Source organism: Maylandia zebra, linkage group LG12 (assembly GCF_041146795.1).
Source record: "Maylandia zebra isolate NMK-2024a linkage group LG12, Mzebra_GT3a, whole genome shotgun sequence".
NCBI classification, from domain to species: domain Eukaryota; kingdom Metazoa; phylum Chordata; class Actinopteri; order Cichliformes; family Cichlidae; genus Maylandia; species Maylandia zebra.
Window position 1 is genome coordinate 10,101,928 of NC_135178.1, and position 24,024 is coordinate 10,125,951.

At 38.4% G+C, this 24,024-nt stretch overlaps 1 protein-coding gene across 1 annotated transcript in view; it reads left to right on the forward strand.

Annotated features, from left to right (window-relative positions):
* Nucleotides 1–24,024, forward strand: part of nsmfb (NMDA receptor synaptonuclear signaling and neuronal migration factor b) — a 73,614-nt gene that overhangs the window by 26,893 nt on the left and 22,697 nt on the right. Inside the window, exons 5-14 of the mRNA XM_004565818.3 lie at nucleotides 144–149; nucleotides 3,636–3,704; nucleotides 8,174–8,226; nucleotides 9,452–9,541; nucleotides 10,095–10,222; nucleotides 10,318–10,401; nucleotides 16,075–16,108; nucleotides 16,404–16,474; nucleotides 17,196–17,275; nucleotides 18,890–18,992. Coding sequence (XP_004565875.1) covers nucleotides 144–149; nucleotides 3,636–3,704; nucleotides 8,174–8,226; nucleotides 9,452–9,541; nucleotides 10,095–10,222; nucleotides 10,318–10,401; nucleotides 16,075–16,108; nucleotides 16,404–16,474; nucleotides 17,196–17,275; nucleotides 18,890–18,992 — 718 coding nt within the window. The remainder of the gene's footprint in view (nucleotides 1–143; nucleotides 150–3,635; nucleotides 3,705–8,173; nucleotides 8,227–9,451; nucleotides 9,542–10,094; nucleotides 10,223–10,317; nucleotides 10,402–16,074; nucleotides 16,109–16,403; nucleotides 16,475–17,195; nucleotides 17,276–18,889; nucleotides 18,993–24,024) is intronic.

Here is a 24,024-nt window from a genome sequence, read left to right on the forward strand (position 1 = left end):
AAATGAGAACTGGAACATAAATCTCACTCCAAAATTTGGGTATGTGGAGTATTTGGCTGGCCCTATTGCTAACTTCTCTTTCATTTTTGTCTCCTCTTCTTCCTCTCCACACTGTGTGGCGGCCTTCCAAACCACGACTGTAGAATATCGTGAGTAAATCTTTCAAACGCCCCCACTGTTCTTCCTTGTTGCTTTTTCTTTTTTTCTTGCTATGCCAGTTAGGTAACTCGCATTGAACTCTGTTCCTCATGTGGCTTTGTGCTAGTCAGTCTACTGTGTCCTTATTCCCCCAACCTCGATGTCTGCTGGATGGGATGTCAATATGTGGATGTAAGATTAAAGGCAAGGAAGGTTTGGTAGGAATGAAAAGTAGGTCATGCCAAGCATTATTTAAATAGCAACAATTCTTTGTTGAAATGAACTCCTTTGATATATTTCTGATAAAGACAGTGTAGCAGTGGTGACTTGACTACCAAAGTTACGTCTGAAAACTAAAACCATGAACTCAAAGCTGTTTTCTTGTGCATAAGTCTATAGATAAATCTTAGTAATGCTGTTTAACCCTCTGAGGTCTGAGTCGTACAGCAACCCTAAAAGGTCAAATGCATAGCAACTTAAGAAAACAATGGCAAATAGAAAAAAGCTGAATAAAACACATAAGAAAAAGGAAAAACACAACATAAGCTCACAAAAAAATAGCTCACAAAACACAGCGGAGGCTTTTTTGGGGAGACAATACTATAGAAAACTTGCAGAGATAAGTTAGCTATAGCTAACTAGCTATAAGCAGTGAACAGCTAATAGCAGACGTGTTTTTACAGTGTTTTATAAATCATGTGATTAAATCACACGTCACCTGCCTCTTTTGTCCCTCACAACACCAATGAAACCTTTGTTTCATTCTTGTAATGTCTCAGTGCAGTCCTTTGCACATTTTGCTTCCTGTCCCTTCCATAGCTATACTGTCACATTCATATCTCCACGAAAACACTTTGGTTGTTTTATAAGATTTTATTTTTTTTTACTCTATGAAACTACACCTGCCTCCTGCTAAAAGATAGTGTAAACTGTATTTTAGCAGGCTGTCAGCTTTTAAATATTGTGATGATGGTTTCAGAGTAAGAACCAGATTATAATGTGTGGTTTCAAAGAGGTTAAGGTGAGAACAGTTCGGTGACCCAGCTTGAGGCTTCAAAAATGGGAATTCAAAAACAAGAAGGGTTGGTGGCAACATCCAGCTAGTCTAAGAGTGGGCATTTGATTTTCCCAAGGGGTCACAATTAGGATCTACTTGTAACATCTACTATTACCATTAGTGGTTTATAAAGGGATAACATTTCCAATAAAATTACTATTGAGCATAATTGGACTGAATATATCCGTAGCAGTCCCAGTTTCTCATTTCTCTTTGGGAAAATTATTTTCCTGGCCCCGGCAATCTATGGTCACATCACTATGTTCTGCAAAAACAGTTGTCTAGTCAGTATCTAACACCATTACTTACATACAGGGGATGTGACTGTGAATCACTTATCTTTAAAGGAATTTAAAGGAATTTAATAAAGGGACATGAGCGTTTTCATACATTATGTGTTTGAACAAGCAGTAATCTAAACTGCAATGTGACCAATCAACGACCAGGTGATAATTTTAGTCTTTTTTTTTAATAAGGTTGATCACACATGTGATATCCGTTCTTGCTGGTGTCAAAAGTAGACTGTATGGCTTTACTGTAAAGAAAGATAAACAAGAGTCTCTAAGGCTTTTTGGTTGCTAATGATTCCATCTATTAAGGTAAACTGGGAACTCCTATTAAACTTAGATTACTGGACTTGGTTGATCAAATTCTGGAAACAACATTTTTCCCAAGTTTCTTGGTAAACTTTTAAGGTGACCATGCATCATGTGAGACATGATGAAATTCTAGATCATACACTTTTTCAAATGTTTGCTAACTCTCATTTGCAACTACCAATCTAGCTGTCAGCAGACATAAAGCCGCCCCCAGTACTGCTTAAGTTTCAATACTTTAATATCTTCAGATCTTTAGTATTATAACTTATCTTCTCATATTTAACTCTCTAAGGTCTAAGTCACCATCATCAGCAAATAACCCAAACCTTAACTCAGAATATGTAGGTCACTTTTGCTTTTAGTGTTTTCACCTTTGATGGCTTAGACTTCACAGGCTTAAGCTTATGTAAACCACTGTTTGAAACTATAAAACCGCATGTGCCTACTGCCAAAGACAGTGAAAAATCTGTTTTTCTTCTTCTCTCTCTGCTGGCTGCTTGATAAATTTGGCAGAAAATTTAAAGGATTGCTTTATCGCACAATAGAGGAAGTAGGCTGTCAGCTTTTAAATATACTTGTGATAGCAGATGGTGGAAGGAGGGACAGGCTGAAGGAAACATCTCTTCCAACCTGTTTGTTTTTGCAGTGAGAAGGAACAAAACGTGAGTGAATTCACGAGGGGAAAAAATTCTGCAATAGCAATGCAGAGAGCTTTTGGATAATAATCAGACTCCAGTGAATTCAGCCTCATGTTTTGTCATCCCAGGGCTCATCAGCTGCCTGCCTGTCTGTCTGTCCGTTGGTGAAAACCAGACCGTAGGACCGGACTTTGTTTTTGACATACGCTGTCACAGATGATTCTCATTATGTCTGACGCCCTGTCAGAACCATTACTGTCCCTACTGGGAAAGGCACCTCGGTGTAGGCATACTGTTACACACTTGGCAGAATGGTTAATAATGTGTTGCAAAAATTGTGGTGCAGAAATATTTCTCAGTACATCAAAATGTGAAACAGAGGATGTCACATCTCAGCACTGGTCTGATAATCCATTTCTGAAGTTTAACTGGGTTCTCTTTCAACCTCCTACAAGTAAGGGAACACAATGAGTTTCTGTGCTATCAGGAAATAGCTAGTCTTTCCTAGAGGCTTTTCATAAAGATGAGATAAATTGGTCAGAAGACAGCCAGGGCAACAAGTTCTAAAAGTCTTGACCTTTTGAGACCTACACAAAATAATACGACCCCACCAACCAAGAAAAAAACCAATACATCCCATAATGGCTGTTGAAGCTGCACAAAAAAGAATTTAACATTCATATTTAAATGAATATAAAGTCGTCTTTTGTTCCCTCAGTGTCTTTTCCTACATTGTGGTTGTAGTTTGTGAGTGTGTGTGCGTGAGTGTACATGCAATTATCCTCAATGTCCTCTGCCTTTGGTGGATTAGATGTCCCTGTGCTGCTAACTTTAACTACTCACCAAAGCTAACTAAACTCTCACTAACCCTACTGGACTTCAAACCTCTCACCTTTGACACCTTTAGTGTCTTCCCATACCACCCTAACTAAACTTTATGCCCGAACCCAACTAGACCCTATGGGCTTTTTAGTTTCCTTTTGTTACTGTGTGGCATTTTAGTTAGTTTTGTTTATAACAAACATCAACTTAAAAGCTGCATTAATTTCTAAGCTCACCAGATATAGCAAGTAATAGTAGAGCTTTTTAGCCCTTGGGTCAGATTGGGTTCAGACAAAAAAATCCTTGGTTGCTGTCAGGCGAAGCTAAAACGAAAACCTATATTTCCAAACAAAACAACTTAATGCTTTGACGTCCCGGCAGGGCTTTCCGAGGCATTGCTGAGAGAAAGAGACGGAAAAGAGAGCAGGAGGCAGCCACCATGATGGAGAGGTACCGTGCCCTGTCCTGTCCTGTGTGGTGCTGTTATAGTTACCCTATTACCCAACAAAGAAAACAACTTCTTGAACAGAAATGCCTTTTATCCGATTTTAAAATAATTTTTTTCGTAGTCTTTTCAACCTCGTTTCTATTTATATTTCAAGTGTTGTAGACCAGGGGCCGGCAACCCTGGGCACTCATGCTGGCACGCGAAGGGTTAACTGATGGCACATCTTAGCTAACAACCCCACCCACCGAGTTCAACTTGTAATTGGCTAAAAATCACTTAGCCTACCGGCGAGAGGGATGTTGCTAACTAATCAGTCCTGTGAAATATGGCCTTGAAGCAAGCGAAAAAAAGATAATTTTATGATCTTGTATTCGCCAAATCGTCTTTTAAGACGGGGGTTTTGTTCAACAGAAAGATAGTGCTGTATGTGCTCTTTTCCTTGAGAGTGTTATTTGCCAAGTATGATCTCCAGATAAGAGAACTGGTAAAATACAAAGCAGGGGGGGATCACATTAACATGTATATCCCTGTAATAACAAGCATGTCTTATTGGCCCAGTTTATTTTTTCTTATCATTGTTATGAGGAGAGCATAAATAGCATTTGCATTTTCTGTTGTATAGTTTCTTTGCTGTTCTTGTTATGGATAAAAAGTGTTTTTTGAGTAACTGTTGCTATGCAGAGTTATTAAATTTATCGTTAATACAATGGTTATTATGGCACATTGACTTCACTGGACATGACCTGAACTATGGTGCATGCATTCTGTGATAGCAGAACTTCATTGAGAAGTTTTTGGTATGACCACACAATTTTCATTTACCAGCTGTCCTAATTGCACAACTTGTAAGTCCATTCACTTCCTCACGATGAAATGAACATTTTTCTTTTGTTTTTCAACAAACTGGAGGACAACTACTCTCTATTGCACAGTCACATTTACCAAGGAACATGATCAGACTTCTATGGCGTGACCTAAAAAAACTCTGAAAAAAGTTCAGAGTTGCAAGAGAAGATGACCTTGATGTGAGGTCAGCCACGTAAAAAGAAAATTAAAATATCTCCTAGTAATGATGAACATCTAATCATGCTTTCTGTATTAATGTTCCTGTTACTCTAATCTAGACCATCTGAATCTTGATAGGGTGATGTTTCACCATAGACTATGTCTAACCAGCGCACAGTAAACCCAGCACTCAAGTGTTTTTCCTGTTACCATATTCTGCTCTGACTGTTTGCTGGTGAACATTCACTTTGTGTATTTTGACTCTCTGCATGAGGAACTCACCGTGCCTTCCAATCCCTACCTACGGGGCAATCACATGGCTCGTAAAAGCATTCTCCGGCGCACATGTTTCTGTGTGTGTGTGTGTGTGTGTGTGTGTGTGTGTGTGTGTGTGTGTGTGTGTGTGTGTGTGTGTGTGTGTGTGTGTGTGTGTGTCGTGAATCGTGGAGGCTGTGGGTGGCAGGTTTAATAAATGTTCCTCACTGAACACTGAAGTGTAAAAACGGGTCTGTCAATATACTGCTGCAGCTCTGCACTCTGTGGCTGGCAGTCAAAGCCAATGAATTGATCAATATTTGGCAACGGGCCTCACATCCACCAAGGCTGAGACATTCCATATGCTGTATGAGCTTGTGTGTGTGTGTGTGTGTGTGTGTGTGTGTGCGCGTGCGTGCGTGCGTGTGTGCGTGCGTGCATACCGAGCTGTGTCACATAGAGTGCAATGCTTTTAATAGAAAGGTACATCTCAGTTAGTTTCAAAAATTAAATTATTCATGGTTTAATGAGGATAATTTTGCAAAGTGTTTTGTAAGGTCACAGAAGGAAAGCGAAGGTTAGGGGCGATTTATTTGCAGAAATATGAATTCACACATACATATACTGGCAGGAATTTGACTTTATTATCTTGGTGTGAAGGTGGTAGATTTAAAAAGCTAGTTGTCACACAGTATGAAAATACAACTCTGACTGACGGATGGGTCCCCCTCTCCTCTGAGTCATCTCTCTATTTTAGGCGCTGCCTTCACCATTCCTGCAATCAACACTGACATGTCAGGGGTGTTTTTGGATTGCCTCCAACTGTGCTCTGGATTCAAATATCTTTAAATGGTGCATGTAGGGATGTGAGCTTTGCATTTTGCTTTTGCACGTTTCTTTTTGCTATTTAGCCATGATGAAACTAGAAAATTGTGTTGGTAGTTTTTTGCTATGTTACCCCTGCATCAGATTGATGACCTGTCCGGGGTGCACCCAGTGTTGTGCAGTGCCACCAAAAACAGATACTATATGGGGCAGACAACCTTTAATAGAGGTGGGGCTTATTATAAATAATTAGCTATAGGGTTGCGACCCATTCTCATCAGTTTCCGTGAACCTTATCACAGTACCATGTGCCTCAACTACATAGAGCAGAAGAGTCCACACACTGATTTACCCGTTCATCCTATTTTTGATGTGATTTTTTCAGAAAGCTAGATAGGCAACCTTAGCTACCCAACAGCGAGGAAGACAAAATAGACACACAAAACAAAATATAATCTATGGCTTAACCTCTAGGAAGTAGAAGCAAACCAATGCCACAAACAAAACCACAAAGTTATCCTTTGAGAATATGGTTAAGTTTAGGCTGTTGCCTAAACTTAACCATATTCTCAAAAGATAACTTTGTGGTTTTGTAAGCATAAAGGCCTTTAAACACTGAGCACATTGCAGAAAATTAAAAAGATTCACAATAATTAAGACATGATTGAAAAATTTATTCTCACAAAATGCACTACAAAAAATAAAATAAAATAAATAAATAAATAAATAAATAAATATATATATATATATATATATATATATATATATATATATATATATATATATATATATATATATATATATATATATATACACACACACACAAATACTGGTGGCCACCAATGCTCACCCTCAACCTGGTATAAATATGAAAATCCTAAGTGACTTCCTTCTTGAGTTATGCCATTCATAAGATTTTCACAAAACTTGACCTCTAAGCTTGATCTTGAGGTGGAGGTGACTGTGATTTGAACTCCTCCAAGATTTTTAGTAGATGCACTTATGGTGTCAGTTTGAACCCTTTATGTCACATTGTTGGAGTCAAAAATGGAGTCAACATCAAGTGATTATGAGAATGTTGTAATGTTTCTAAACAAGTGAAGGAAGAAACAGAGATTCTGGGTTCATTCAGTTCTCACGAGAACAAAGCAGCAGGGAGAATTTCATGGAATCTGGAAAACTTTTGTACATATTTCAGGATGTCAGTGGGACAGTTTGATCCCATCTGATTTTCATTGAATTTATCTCAATTTTTTATTTATTTTCATAAAAAAGACTTTTATATACCTTTATACTATACTTAGCATGCATGTGTTAGGACTATAGGAGGAAGTCAGAGTAACCAGAGGGAATCCACATAAGCACGAAGAAGAATAGACATGAGTCTAAGCCCCAAGAAGCTCAGCTGCATATCTGCAGTGGATAAGACGTGCAAAAACAATACAATCTATATTGTACTAAAATGAAGCAGACTTGCAAAAGTCTGCTTCATTTTAATAAAATAACTTTTCTTTACCATTTTATCATGTATCCAAAGAAAACTGTGATGATTTTTCTAAACTGTGAAAAATAAACAACAAACTGCAGACTTTGTTTACTGTTTTGAGCTTTTGAGTTCGGACATCTGCCATGAACTGGAATGGTTCACCTCAAACACCAGCTCACTGTCAGTGAAGTATGTAGTACACAAAGGTAATTGTGATTATTAACCATGGTGAACTGATGAAGCTTTTGGACATTTGTAATTTTCAATGGTAGCTTGAAAGTTGGGGAGTGGCTGTAGCTCAGAGGGTAGAGCAGGTCTCTACTAATTGGAAGGTTGGTGGTTTGATCCCTGGATGCAAGATACTGAACCCCAAGTAGATCTCTGATGCATCCATTGGAGTGTGAATGTTGGATAGAAAACACTGAAATAAGGGGAAAAGTGCTTGTGTGAACGAGACATGTTGTATAAAGCACTTTGGCTGCTCGGGTAGAGTAGAAAGGCCCTATATAAAGAGCCAATCCTTTTACGTTATAAAATATACTGTTAAAACCCTGGTCCTCTATTCCCGATTAACATCCACTTTTTTGTTGTTGGGGATTTTTTTAAAATGATTTTCTATTTGAGTGGCTAAAACAGGTGACAATTCTATGAAATGTTTTGATGTTAAGCACCCCACTTCCTAACCCTAGATGAATTTCAGTCCATATGCACAAAACACCCACTGGATATTTAGATGTGATCACTGGTAATTTATCAGTAGCCTGACCCTAATCAAGATGCCCCATCATCTTCTGCTCTGCTCTTCTCTATGTATGTTTTTAAGTTTGAAGCATTTTCTCTCTTATTTTTTTTATATTCTTAATATGCTTCGTCTTCTTCTTTTTTTCTCTAAATTGATAGAAATTTTCGCAAGCACCTTCGGATGGTGGGCAGTCGCAGGATGAAGGCCCAGAGTGAGTCTTTGCATTTGTTTCTGTTGGCATGTGTGTGCATTGTCAAAACACTACCATGCATTCATGCTCTCGAGTGTGTACCATGACATCACAGTGGATGTTCATTTGATGTTTTTCATGCTTTATGCACGTAGCATCAGTAGTGTGGACGTGTGTATATATTTTGTTAGAGTATACTAAACATTATTCCTTAAACTGCTAGTTGATGGTAATTTTATCGCTATGCGGTGTTTAGACGGTCTTTGTATTTGTTCATTGTTGTGAGACTTGTACCATTTGTATGATATTGATTGTGCACTATATTGAACTGAAAGGCAATTTCTGTTTAACAAGACAGAATCCCAGCTAGTTTACGTGTGGTGTTTGTTTAGCTGTGCAGTTCTGAGTATGTGCTATTTTTGAAATATCTGATATGTTTTTTTTTCTTTTTTAATGTGTAAAGTATTTCCTCTGAATATATTCACATTGTTATTTGACATTAAGGGAAAAAAGCGTCCTTGGTTTGAACTCCCACCAGGCTAATCTCAAGACTCTGATGATGAGATTTTATACATTTTTATTACAAATGGTTTAAATATTTACAAAATACAAACATAAAGCAAAACAAAACAAAATACAGCTGTAATGCTTTAATAATTTAAAGATACTTGTGTTTTGGGTATGTTCATAGAAAATCTGTGAAATAAATGCTAAAAAACAGTTAATAATCATTTTGTATCTGATGAAGGTCAGTTGCACTGAAACAGCACGATTCAGTGAAATGGTGTTAAGTAAGAAAGTGTGTGGTGGAGGTTATATTTCTTTTTAACCCTTTTCTACCTTCTACACACCTATCAGGTGTGCAGAGAGTCTGAACTACTTAAAAATACTGATAAAAGAAATCAATATGTATTAAATTGTATATAATGATATCTATAAATTAAAAGTGCATTACTGCAATTTCGTTTAAACAACTTTTTTAATTTTAATGACTTTTTTATCTTGGAATCATTAAGACAACAGAAAAACTGAAAAATGATCAACCATTTGCTAATACAATGTAAACTCTTACTGTTCTGTTAATATGAAGCAACATGACCTGATATCCAACCGGGACAATGGAATTGACTGATTCACAAGCTAGGTCAATAAGACAGAGCTCTTGATTACTGGGTTTGATTATCCTTTGGAGACTGTATATATGTGTGCGTGTGAGTCATTCTCTGCCTCCCCCCAACTTCATCAGCCTTCGTCGATCGTCGAGCCAAGAGCTTCAGCCGCTCGTGGAGTGACCCCACCCCCGTCAAGCCTGAGTCACTGCATGAATCCAGAGACAGTGAGTCCATGCTCTCTTAGTTATTCACAAGCAAACACACGGTATACAATATATACCTTAGGCCTTTCTTAAACTTGGCTTCTTACACATGTATGTATAAACACCTACAGGTAAGCACACAGACAACTGCACTCAAGCATAATAAGGCTGCACACACATTAAAACAAGAACAAACACTGATTGACAGGTGCCCTGTCACGCAAACATGCTGTCTCTTTTTATTTTATATTGCCATTTTTAAAGTATGCTTTATTCTGCGTACCACTACTCAACTGTTACCATCCATCCGCACAGCTCTACTCATCCTGCGGCCTGTCGTCCATCTGCCTGTTGTTTTGTGTTGTATCTGTCTGTATCTGGCTGGGCAGATAAGGAGCCTGTTATTGTGTCCTTTTGTGTCGTGTGCCGTTTGTTTTTAACTCCTCCATTTCTCCCCTCTGTGCTGGGAAAAGAAAATAACAGGTGCAGCGTTTTCAAATGGAGCACCCCGCTCTACTAATCTTGTTTGTGTATTATCCTTTCATCTCGCCCTTTGTTCCCATGTGTGAACCAGGTGGCGAGCTTCAGACCTCCTCAGGGACGCTGGATGAAGGGCTGGACGAGGATGCCGACTGGGAGGAGGAGAGGGAAATGGAAAGAGTGGCCTGCGACGGAGAAGACTTTATCCCTCCCAAAATCATGGTGAAGTTCCTGGCAATTAAATTAACATATAGATTAATGAAGTTTGAATATATGTGCAATCAAAGTCTATCTGCATGCTTTTCTTCTCTCCATAGCTGATATCTTCCAAGGTCCCAAAGGCTGAATATGTTCCCAACATAATTCGTAGGGACGACCCCTCCATCATCCCCATCCTTTATGTGAGTATCTGCTAGTGAGTTTCCACTACATATAGATTTTGATTGACTGGTAGATTTTTTATTTGGTGTTGTTTCTTGATGAGATGCCACAGGAGCTGATGGATAAGTGTTAAGATTGACTTTTTTTTAATCTTGTCCCTGGCAGGTTGTTGGGTTTTTAAAGCAAGCCAGCCAACATAAATTTGGCTGAAATACAAATGGTTGGAGCCTTTAAATAAGTGTTTTAACTTCTCTGTGCAATCTGTGCTGAGAGTGGTCTGTTTAGTAAAACCATCTCATCTTTTTCGAATACGCTGCATGCAACAGTGACATCTGTTAGTACCATTAGATGAAGTCAGGTGACAACATTACTAGAATTCTGTGGGTACCTTGAAAATCTGTATTAAATTTCATACAAATCCATTTGTGGATAAAACTGACATTTTAGTCAATTTAGAAACTTTAATGACTTTTTTAAAACTTCCAGTAGCTTCTAGTTTGAAAGTTAAAAGCAAAGATCAAATGGAAGCTCAGTAAATGATTCGTTCAGTCAAGTGCTCAGAGTTCATTTTTGTTCGAGTGTAGAAAAGCACCGTCAATCATCCACTTGAAGTGACATGTCTCCTCAGCAAAATACAGACTCATCACAGCCTGGCTTTGAGGTTCTGCTAAGTGGCACCATGTTGTTTGTCTGCTCAGATGAAAATATAAAGGCACTCCTTTGCTGTGTACCAGCTGGCATTTTCCAGTAAAGAGAATTATACGACGGAAAGTGCAGCGTTCTTTCAAGTACTGCCAAAATACAAATGTCTTCTTTTTTTTGGTTCTAAATGACAGTTCATTATAGAACCATGGTTTCCCGACCTTTCTAGCAACACTAAAGAGTCCATTTGGTTTTCTGTTTTCTGCTGAAACATCTCGGTGACTGCTGGTCAGGTTGCTGTGGAATTTTCCATGAAAATTTATGTTCCTATCTCGGTAAATTTCAATATGTTGGCTTTTCCTTTTTTAGCAGTATCAAGTCATTTTATTTTGTCCACTGTTCTGGTTTATTAACTTATTTATTACGTTATCCATATGCCCCAAACAACTAGAGCTAATTAGCAAATATTCATATGCTACCACACTAAAATAAGACCATGAATTCTCCTGACTAAACCATTAGATTTATTTCATTTGTTTGTTTGTTAAATTCTATTAGAGAGAGATTAGTTGAGTTTTAATTTTAAGATAGGTACTGTGTTAAATATTGATATGAGTTAGCATTTAGCCTATCCTCAAACTACATGACAGTTAACTAAAAGAAATCAAGTAAGACAGTGAGACATGCATTGCTCTTGTAGTGCAGTGTCAACCTTACAAAAATATTTCCAGTTGTATCAAAATCTTTAGGAAATTGGCTCCTCAGCTGCCTTACTCTTTGACTTCAGGAAACCCTTTTCTGATGAGTTCATGGCAGAGGTGTGGACTCGAGTCACATGACTTGGACTCGAGTCAGACTCGAGTCATTAATTTTATGACTTTAGACTTGACTTGAAAAAATGTTCTAAGACTTGTGACTTGACTTGGACTTTTACACCAATGACCTGGGACTTGAATTGGACTTGAACCGGTTTACTTGAAAAGACTTGATATTTTACCCCAAATATAAAATTTAACATGCATATTATATAGAGATTGAAAATGTGACGTCATTCACGGGTAGAACCGCAAAGGATTCTGGGAACTCGTGGCAAGAGGTACTAGCACACGCAGGCTTTCAATTGAAATCAGTTATACAGCGATAAAAAGAAACACAAAAATGGCAAGAAGCTGTTGTATTATTAACTGCAATAGCCGGTCGCATGACAGCCACGGGAAGCCGACGGGTAAAGAGATCGGTTGTTATCGGATTACGTCGTTGAAGAGAAATTGTTCGAGCCATGTTTCCGAAGTAACAAAGATGCGACTGGATTGCAGCCATTCAAAGATCAAAAATAACGTCCCAGAACCCTCCAGCTCACAGGTTAGTCTGCTCCAAGCATTTACACGAAGGTCAGTCTGCTGTTGTAGTTAATACGTCATTTTCATAACATAATTGGTGATATAGGTTACAAGCAAGTCTGGCGCTGAACAGAAATTGTCACGCTATGCTCCTTTGTTTATTGTGCATAAATAGTGAATTGTCCTGACATAATATTGCGTTTCGCTTCTGTTATTACCATGGTACATTGACAAAAACATACTTTTATTCACAGGGTAAAACAGTTGTTTTGTATCACTAATTGCCCAGTACGATTACAGCATACAATATTATTGTCACTGCTACATTTCTGTGATGCTACCAGAAATTATTTCCACTGCTAATTAATTACCATTGAGCTCAAAGGTCCTATTAATAAACGGTTAACGAATGTGTATTTATGAAGACGATTTGTGAGACTGGTAAACTTATGATATGTACGATGGTCTTTCGTTCTACACGGTGCATTTCAAGGTCCTGTACCCATCCGTCGGTAAACTGTACCTGGGCTTGTTGCAGTGACCGGAAGTTACTAAACTTCATGAGTGTATGCACTCACTCCAAGAACCGTATAATTATAAATATGCATATAAATATGCTAGGATGAGATAGCTGACTTCATCTAACTAGCAAATGTTTTCCAGGCTACGTTGGTGATGCAGTTTTTTTTTAATGTGTATGATATTTTTGTCATGCGATTTTAAAGCCGGTCCTACAAGCGCATCCAAGAATAACATGCAGCTTATCTCAGAACTGTCGGTGAAAATTATTCTTGGAGCTAGGTTTAATTGAGCTGCATTTTAAAGAGGTGCAATTTCACAATTTGTGTATATTTTCTACGTTCACTATTATGTCATGTGTTGAGAAAAACACAGATTTAAAAATTACATGGTCTAATATTTACATTTAGCATATAACTGCAACCAGGCCCGGCCCTAACCAATCTGGCGCCCTAGGCAAGATTTTAGGTGGTGCCCCCCTACATCGGCAGTGTAGTGTATGTACTCACAAGAAACCGAATAGCTTTGTCTTTGACCTTTTTTTTTTTACTTAAAGAAAGCAAATTCACAATCAGAATAATTAACAAGATAAAAAAATATATATGAATAAATAAATGAATACAAAAAATAAAAAATGAATATATGAAATACAATAAATTTCATTTCATTTATTTATTTTTTTCACACTTGGTACAACAGATCAAACAAACCAACCACACTTTCTATCAATAAAGCACTACAACCATGTGTGAAAAGGAGCAGGAAGAAGAAAATATTCTTATTAAACCCCGCCCCCTTATCTACATTCCAACTTATATTACAAGTGGGCACCAAAAATCAGGGAACAAACTAATATTAACATTTCTCTCCGGTCCTAACCCAAACCAAACAACAAATATACCACTCCACATAGTAACAAGGAGAAAAATAAAATTAAATAAATAAAACAAAAAATTATAATGGATCCATTTTCAATGAACTCCAATTTCATTCGCATTCTTCATATTGAGTTATCGTTTTAAGCATGTAACACTTTTTAAAACAATGTAAACTTATACAATTCTTTAAATTATAATGAAGAGAGTTCCACAGTCGTATACCCCTAACCGTTGTACTCATTAATCTTTGTGTAGTCCTAGCTAACTGATGCTTAAAATAAAATTTCCTTCTGCTATCTTCTCCCCCTGAACACATTAAAAATACTCTTTGTAACTTAAAGGGCAAAATATTATTTTTAGCCTTAAACATAATTAATAGTGTCCGTAATTTCACTAAATCTCCTAATTTTAATCATTTTGATTTTATAAATAATTTATTTGTATGTTCTCTATATTTAATGTTATGAATCATTCGTATCACTTTCTTCTGTAATAAGTTTAGAGGTTTTATAGTATTCTCATATGTATTCCCCCAAACTTCAACACAGTAACTAAAATATGAGAAAAACAATGAAAAATATAAAATGCGCATTGTTTTATGATCTAATAAATCTCTTAAATTTCCCAAAATATAAATGCTTTTGACCATCTTCTTTCTAATATACTCAATATGAGATTTCCATGTCAAATTTTCATCTACTATTACACCCAAAAAACGAAATTTCTCCTCCTCTTCTTTTCTCTTTTTTCTTCCCTGGGCACCTGACAGTTTTGGCCGTTTTGACACCTTGTGTTGATTTTTTGACGTGGTGACGTCCAAAAGGAACCATGATACGGGAAGGGAGGGGGCGCACCGTGCGGGGAGGGGGGGGCGTAATGTTGTAACAAATAATATTTCTATTAAATAAGCTTTACTTTGCATTTTAATTAACGTGGGATTATTTTTTGTATTTAGAAATAATAGTACCAGCTTTTTTTTTTTTTTTCAATGATGGACGGCGCCCTTAGCATTTGCCTATACGGCCTATGCCACGGGCCGGCCCTGACTGCAACATTCTTTTTTTTCGTTTTTTTTTTTTTAAAGACTCGAAAGGACTTGAAATTCAAAATTTCAGACTTGTGACTTTACTCGGACTTTTACACCAGTGACTTGAGACTCGACTCTGACTTGCCTGACATTGCAGGTGAAGGGAGCATGCATGTGCATGTGACAAATAAAGAACCTTGAACCTTGAAGCCTTCATTCTGAAGAAGGAGTCCCTTGGAAGGTGGTCTCAAAATGTCAACGCTGCTCTTTAAAGATGATGAGGTTTGGTTGGCTTCATCAGGTGGTGGCCTCCAGCTCAGACTGGAGAATCTTGAATGTAAAGCGACAAGAATGAGAATTCTGAGGCCATGGCCATTAGCCGGAAAAGGGTGAGAGTCCACTCTGGGTCAGGTACGAGTTACTGTCCCAAGTGGATGAGTTTAAGTATCTTGTGCCGGTCCATTGTAATGAAGAGAGAGCAAGGATAAAAGTGAAGCTCTTGGTTTACTAGTCGATCTACGTCCTTACCCTCATCTATGGTCACAACATTTGGGTGGTGACCGAAAGAATGAGATCACGGATACAAGTGATGGAAATGCGCTTTCTCCGAAGGGTGGCTAGCCTCTCCCTTAGATATAGGGTGAGGGGTTTGGCCAACCAGTAGGGGCTCAGAGTAGAGCCGTTACTCCTCCTCATCAAAAGGAGCCAGTTGAGATGGTTCGGGGATCTTGGGTGGGTGCCTCTTGGGTGAGGTGTTCTGGGCATGTCCCACCAGGAGGAGGCCCCGGGGCAGACCCAGGACACACTGGAGAGATTATATCTCTCAGCTGGCCTGGGAACGCCTTGGTGTTCCCTCGGACAAGCTGAAGGAAGTGGCCAGGGAGAGGAAGGCCTGGTCTTCTCATCTTGGGCTCTTGCCCCTGTGACCCGGGTGGATAGATATTAGCAAAGATACAGCAACAGCTAACTAATCAGAAACAAATCTCACTCAGTGGTTTGAAAAGATAGAAGAAGTTAGCCTAAAATATCATCATTAACTTATATTATTGTGTACTGTAAATTTGATTGGTATTTTTATCATTAACAACTTATTATTCTCCAGGTTTACTGTTTGGTGGGGTCCTTACCTGAGGAACTTTTGCGCTGCTGTACAGAATAGAGACTCTATTAGGTGTTAAAGTGTATCATGTTGTAATCTGTTAGAGTCAGCACTCAGAAAAAAGCTTGTTGTCCTTTTAGATTCAGTTTTTGAATGAATAATTTTGTTTTTCTCCATTTTATTTAAAGGACCATGAACATGCCACATTTGATGACATTCTGGGTGAGTGCAATACTTGTTTTCTTTTTTAATTTTAGACCTCAAGTGAAAATTACTCTGCGTAAATGTGGACAGGATGAGGGTGGAATAAGTTTCATCTTGCTGGAGTGCACAGATGACTCATTGTTTTTCTACTCCCCTGTGTGTGTGTGTGTGTGTGTGTGTGTGTGTGTGTGTGTGTGTGTGTGTGTGTGTGTGTGTGTGTGTGTGTGTGTGTGTCTCAAGGGACAGCCAATTTGTGTGTGTCACCATTATGGCTGAGTGGGAAAAGTGACACCTCTCTTTCTCTCTCACCCAGAGGAGATCGAGAAGAAGCTGACTGCCTACAGGAAAGGCTGTAAAATCTGGAACATGCTCATTTTCTGCCAGGTGAGTGAAAACGAAGACAGAGTATGAAAATATTTTGACATCATTGTGTCACATGTCCCTTTAAAATAGCATTCTATTAAGTCACAATAGTCCTCTAACCACTAATTACAAACTGACTGATAAGTGATATCCCTGAATGAAATTATTAGTGTGTGTATTCTCTTCATCACATCAATTAATAGTGGTTATATAGTACTGTCCAGACAGGATTTTAATGCACATAATTTAGCCTTTTCAGATTTTTTTTTGGGATCAGAATTCCAACAAAATTTTCAAATACAGGTAATACTCGGAAGCTGAGGGATAGCACCACAGTCTGCCACTTGTCAATTTTTTTCTTTGTTTTTTTTAAGGACATTGAACACTATGGTGAGATATTCAATGTTTTTATGTCTTTGTATTGTTGTTGCAACAGTACTATTTTATGTCAGTTGACCTGTGGTATCTTTGACATTTTTCAAAGATTTATCTAAAAAAAAAAAAAAAAGATTTGTTTTTGCAAAAAGGCTGCTAACTTTGAATAATCTTCAGAAAACCTGGAGAGCCTGTCTTCTAGAACAATTTAAAAAGCCTGTTTGCTTTGAAGATAAGTATGAAGAAATGAGGAGCTGCTCAAGACATTTTCACAGTTTTGTGTATGCGATGGAATAACCCCATCAGTTTTCAAGTCTACAGCGTACGGTACAACGTTGTCTATCATAACACAGACACCTTTCTGCAGGGAGGTCCGGGACATTTATACCTGCTGAAGAATAAAGTGGCAACCTTTGCCAAGGTGGAGAAAGAAGAAGATATGATCCAGTAAGTCTCGCCTGAGGGAAGGATATATGTTTTTTTGTAAAGTATGGGTGAAGAAACAAACAGTGAGTTTATGAAAAGAAATGGAAAAAAGAGACAGAATTCACTCCAGTGCATTAATATTAATTTTACATTCGTAGCAAAAGAGTAAAGTTATAGGTTATAACTTATAGGTCATAAGTCAAGCGTTTATTGTTCATCATAACATAACATAAAGAATTTTTTTTACATTTTGTACATGGTTTAATTTAAATGGGTTCTGCTCCTCTCATTGTGAATATAATTAATACAGCTGTGGAAATGTCCACAGCAAAACCAAGAGGAAAATTCTTCAAAGGATAATGTGGTTAAATTCGCAACTGCCAAATTCAAATGAACACAAAACAACAGAAGATCTGTGTCAGCTCAGATGAGTACAGTCTGATTCGCAAAGAGGGATGCTCATAGTCAAGACTGCGGTCCTTGCTGTGGTCTGAAAATATTCATTTCAAATGGCATTTGAAATTTGAACTTGAAAGAAAATACTCTGATTTGCATCTGCTGTTACAAACTTAATCATTACTTGGAGTATTGAACCATCAAGAGGCCTGGGACCAGAAAATATTGGAACAGACATCAATAAAAATAAAATATATAAAGTGCATTAGAGTTATTCCAGGCCACATGCAGTTTGCATTAATAGTGGTTTAATGAAACAAATTAACTTTTCATTCCCACTTTTCTTTTTAATTTGCTCACACACACACCAGTATATTTTCATGTGTGAGCTGAGATTCTGCTCCTGATCTCTATTGGACTTTGAAGGGTTTTTTTGTTTTGTTTTGTTTTTTTTGCAGTTACAAGATAACACGGCAGGCAAATACGACTGAAACAGGAACAAACGTTTTGTCCTTAGATTGAGTATTTTAGCTATCTGTTATCTAACTTTTAAATATTTAAGACTGTTATTTAAATATATGATGACTGTTTTTCATGTAAACCCACTTTGAAAACCTTAACCATAGGCAGACACCTCAACTTCTTGCTTCTTCGTTTTAGCAGGGTCCTTCAGCTTTGCAGTAATCTGTTTTAGATAGTATTATGCAAAAGAAAGTTTAAGTAGTCTTAATGTGCACCACGGTTGACTACTGTGGAGGTGACTGTCTTTAAAGGTATGGGGTCTGATAGGGTGTAATACATGCATTCTTGAGTGCACTTGTAGTTTTAAGCTTTTAGCTTAACCTTAAAACCACCCAAGTGGGTGGAATCCCAATTTGGTGACATTGTCATTAACATTGTACTACCAAAATACGGTACCTAAAGCACCATAATATTTGGTCTTTATAAGGGAAGTCTAGTTTGAGTCTGTGTTATGCTGAGAGCTGGTCAGCTTACTGATTACAGGTTTTTATTTGTAACACAGGTCTAGTCAGTGTTGCTCACTATTGACAGACCATAAGCATCAAATCTGCATTATAATAGAAAAAAATCACACAGGCTATTGAAAGCAAAAAAAAGAGTTACTTCTTAGTCTGCAAGCTAATCTGTTTAAACACTGGCAATAAATAGTATTTTATCGTAACCTTAGCCCTTACTTATGCTGATTGTCGTCACCTCTCACCTCTCCTGTGTGACCAGGTTCTGGCGGCGACTCAGCAGGCTGATGAGCAAGCTGAACCCAGAGCCCAACCTCATCCACATTATGGGCTGCTATGTGCTGGGAAGTGCTAATGGAGAAAAGGTAGCTGTCTTTGCTTGTATCCTCGAGAACAAGTAAGAGCCCCATAGTCCGCTACTCAGTGCAAAAGTGGACCAAAACTGTCTGCATGCATATGCAGCATGCTTAGTTGATACCACAGATATGCACGCACACGCACTCCCAGCCAGATACTGTCTATAGGCACATGCAGAGAAATTATTTTTTTTGTTTTCTTACTTCTTGATTTCACAGCTTCTCACAATGTCTAATGAGGTCACTGCAGGAAAGTTTTTGCACATGAACAGCAAATAGGAATTTTAGATGCAAAGGAATAAATTCCAACTTTACCATCACCCCCCAGCTTGCTCATCCAGATCTCATTCTACAACACAGCCTAAATGTGTGTGTGTGTGTGTGTGTGTGTGTGTGTGTGTGTGTGTGTGTGTGTGTGTGTGTGTGTGTGTGTGTGAGAGAGAGAGAGAGAGTGCGTGCTTGGTGGGGTAAAGAAAGCATACACAGCACTTTGGAATGACAGGAAAATAAAATCTTTTGACACTTACTTAATTACACTGCACGCACTACACTGATACACTTTTTTACATCAGTACCTAAACATTGACCTGCCCCAACCCTCCTATCCCCCACAGAGACAGGCATACACTTACCATATGCAGATACAATCGCATGGAGCATATGCACATGAAACGTGCTCACACACTAAAATATTCAGCAAACCCATCTCCACATGCCGATTACTGTGGCATTTGCTTACTGCAGTATTCTTTTGCCCCATGGTAGTAAAAACTCTTAAAGGCAATTGTTTCCTCACTGCACAAATATGAGCTGAAATGAGCACTTACCTTAAATGATCTTAAATCTAGTGTTCAAAAACTGTGTGAAACTGTGAAGGGAGTGGAACCAAGTAACTGCAGAAATTATAAAACTTATTATGGTGGCATATTATGGTGAAATTTATAAATAATTTCAAGTGCATTAAGACAATACACATATTGATGAATGATGATATTTTGTACATATTGCAAAAACAAAATGGACTTTTTACTTTTTACTTAAGCTTAATCATAACTTAATTAAAAACTAAATGGCAGCTTTATAGCAGTGACTCTGTGACACTGATGTTATTGCATATGACATTTGAAGGAGGTTACAGCTTCTCTATCTCTCCCCTGAGATATTTTGTATAGCATGCAGCTATTTTTCAACTCTTCAGTAAAATCATGAGTGACAAATGAGCCACTTGATTATGGTACTTCAACATTTCTTTTGTAAATCTGTTTCCATTTAACTGTGTCACACAGCCAAGAAGTTGAAAACCATACAGCTTTTTAAAATTTAAATTCCTACTTGTATTATTCTTGTATTATTCTCTAACAATGAGAAACAACACCGAGAAGTATCTTTGTGCAAGGTGGATAATGTTGAGCACTGCAAGAGCTACAAAGTGACCTCCAGCATGCCACTGGTGTGAATGCCTCTGACACTTCATGAGGGTGGTCTAAGGATCCAACATCCTTTAGTGAGTCCTGTGCTCACTGCCTGGCACCTTGGAGCCCGTGTGAAAGTGAGGAGGAGCCGGGAAAACGTTATGCCAGTAATGACATCATTCAGCATGACCAATATGGTAGTGGGTCAGTGACGGCCTGTAGAGGCATATCCACAGAGGGATGCACAGATCTCTGCAGGCAACAGCACCAACTGCTATTAGGTATCGGATCATACCTAATGGCAGGTAGGACCCATTGTCAGACCCTGCTGTAGTACAGTGGGTCCTGGGTTCCTCCTGGTACGTGACTGCCCAGCCTCATGTGGCAATAGTATGCAAGCAATTTCTGGAGGATTTTTGGGGCGTCTTTGAGTTCAGCTCTCTGTAGGTTGACCATTTTATTTTCTATCGAGCGATGTGGCATCCTTTCAACCCATTTAACACATTTCCCAGTCCATATCGGTGTTTCTATCCAGCATGATGTTTTCCCCTTTGAGATCTGATGTGTTTTCTAAGTTTCAACAGTGTCGACATTTTGAGCCTCAGAGTCTTGAAGCATAAAGTGAAACCATCCTGAGTGGAGTTCTGTGAGCCTGCGAGCCATTAATCTCCATCCACTCTTGATTTATTTTATGGAAATCACAACAACATGTTAGCGCTAATTGGAAAGTAATGCATAATGCTTCAAAATGCAGCTTCTGACATATTTATTGGAATCATTGTTTAATTGTGTGTTGGATGTGTACCTTCTAGAACATCCAGCAGCGTACTATAACACTCCCTCTGACATTTGGCTTCTCATTCACGGTGATTCAGTTCAAAGACAAAGAGGGTGGGCTTGGCGTGCGGTGGCAAGGAAGGGCTTATTCGCTGCATTTAACAATTTTCCCCCTGCTGCTGCCTGTGTGTGCTCCTACAGGCTCAGCTGGAGAGCCACTATTAATAGACTGACTGACGGAGCTGAGCTGAGAAGATGCTCCACCCCACTCATCAGTCCTTATAGCTCTACTATTCTGTTATCAGCCATCTTATTTAAGGGTTTCCAAAGCCAATCCGTAGAGATCGTATTAATTCTCCTCCTTTAGGAAGATTTTAAAGAGTTAGATTTTACCTGAAATTCTGTTTTCATGTTACTTAACAGCTTACAAACCATACACAATGTCAGACAAATTATGTCATCACTTTACAACACCATACTTTAACTTAGAATTATAGAAAGAAAGCCAATCAGCTATGGCGAGTACATACATTGCAAGTGATAGGACAGCAAACAATAGTGTGCTAAAGAAGACATTATTTTTACTAATGGGCGATCACAGTATGGATCGATCTGCATGTTTGACAGAGTTTGGCCTCCATGACACAATTATCCCATTAATCCAGGCCTGGGAGTAGTACTAAGTATATAGGATAGGTTTGTGTCTCCTCCCAGTCTCACATTGGGGATTTGAGACTGGGAAATGAGTTAACCACTAAACCAGGGTGCCACTACATAAGCAATAGTACATGAAATTGCTTTTTTTTCACAACATAAGCCTGACCCACATAGTATTAAAGGGATTTTTTTTTTCAGTTCAAACTGACCTTACCAAGCATCAATATGAAATGGGTTTATGGTGATGACTGGTTGCCAAAACAAGCCTGACCCAGTGAGGTATAGACTCAACTGAAACACAACAAACATTAGCTACATTTAAAAAAAAATAAAAAAAGAAGTCTGTTTTATATGTTTTCCAAAATAGGGTTAGAGTTAGGATTAATCCAAATTTTTATCGAACCTCTAGCAGCAGCATTTAGACAGGCTACAACAATTAAGGGCATAAAATGTAAGAACATAGAACATAAAATCAGTCTCTATGCGGATGATGTGTTGCTTTTTCTGCAAAACACACAAAACAACCTCTCTGAGGTAATTACTCTAATAAACTGGTTTTCAAGAGTTTCAGATTATTCAATTAACTGGCCAAAATCTACAGTTCTCCCCATTAACTGCTCCTTCCATAATTCTTCCTCTGCCCCACTGCAATCCGGAAATATTAAATATTTAGGTATTAATGTTTCTCCTAAGCTTTCAGACTTAACTAAATTAAATCACATCCCACTTCTAAAGAAAGTAGAAGGCGATCTGACTAGATGGAAATCTTTACCCATATCACTCATGGGAAGGGTCGCCACTATAAAAATGATGATCTTGCCAAAAATAAATTACTTATTTTTGATGATCCCTAACAAACCATCACAAGATTGGTTCAGATCTCTGGATTCATATATTTCCAAATTCCTTTGGAAAGATAAACCCCCGCGCATCAGCTTAAAAACGCTACAAAGAACCAAGGATAGAGGAGGATTAGATCTGCCTAATTTTCACCAATACTTCTTAGCCAACAGGCTTCAGTTCATCTCAGAATGGTCAAAACATACCTTCCTAGATGAACCTTGGCTAGATGTTGAACAGGCACTATGCAAGGATCTAGAGATTTCAGACCTACCATTTATTAGCTCAAACATCAAAAAACATGAATGCTTTAAAAGTATCAACATCAGCTTCTCTCTGACAGCATGGTGGGAGTATCTAAAAATAACGGCGTCTTCACTAATCCCATGCAAACGTACTCCTATCTGGAATAACCCTGACATATTACAAAACAATAATATGATTAACTTCCCAGAATGGAGTTGTAAAGGAATTAAATACTTAGAACATATATTGGAGGGAACAGAATTGATCCCATTCGACAGACTAGTTGCACAATATGGGATCAACAAGAAAAATTTTTTAGAATATCAACAAATTAAATCCATAATAAAAAAGAAATTTAACCTCAGTCAAGTTGAATTACAAATACCACCAAGTGCGGCACATTTCCTTACTCTTAAATCCCCCAAATTATTATCTAAAATATATAGAACATTCTCTAAATTAGATGAATCAATATCCCTTCCTATTGCAAAGTGGGAAGCAGATTTATCAGTCAGTTTAGACCAAAACTTCTGGTCTCAGGTATGCTTAAAAACTTTTAAATTGATTAAAAATCCCAGTCTGCAATTAATACAATACAAAATACTACATAGAGTGCACTATACAGGTCATCGGATGTTCAAGATGGGCTTTACATCTTCCAACAACTGCTCACACTGTCAAAATAATACACCAGACAATTACATCCACGCTCTTTGGTTCTGTCCACCAGTGCAGAAGTTTTGGCACGAGATATGTGAAGACTTATCAAAGTGTCTGAAATGTAACATTATAGTTTGGTCCCGCCTTCAATGTTGTGATTGGTGTGGGGGCAGGGACAGGCTTAGGGCGTCGGGGGGTTCCCCGGAGGCATCTTCCTTGGGGGGCTCAACCCGGGGTAGCGGTCATGTCCGGTTGGGGGCCTTTTTCTGACCATTTCCTCGTGGCTGCGTGCAGCGGGGCTAGGGGAGGGTCTGTGGTGATGGACGTGGGTTACTGACCTGGTAGCCTGTCTGCCCCTGGGTGGGTCCGGGATGGGCGTGAGGGTCTGGGGGCGCTCCATCTCTGGGCCGGGGCCCTGGCTGGGCCTCGGGGCCTTGGGTCCTGGTTTG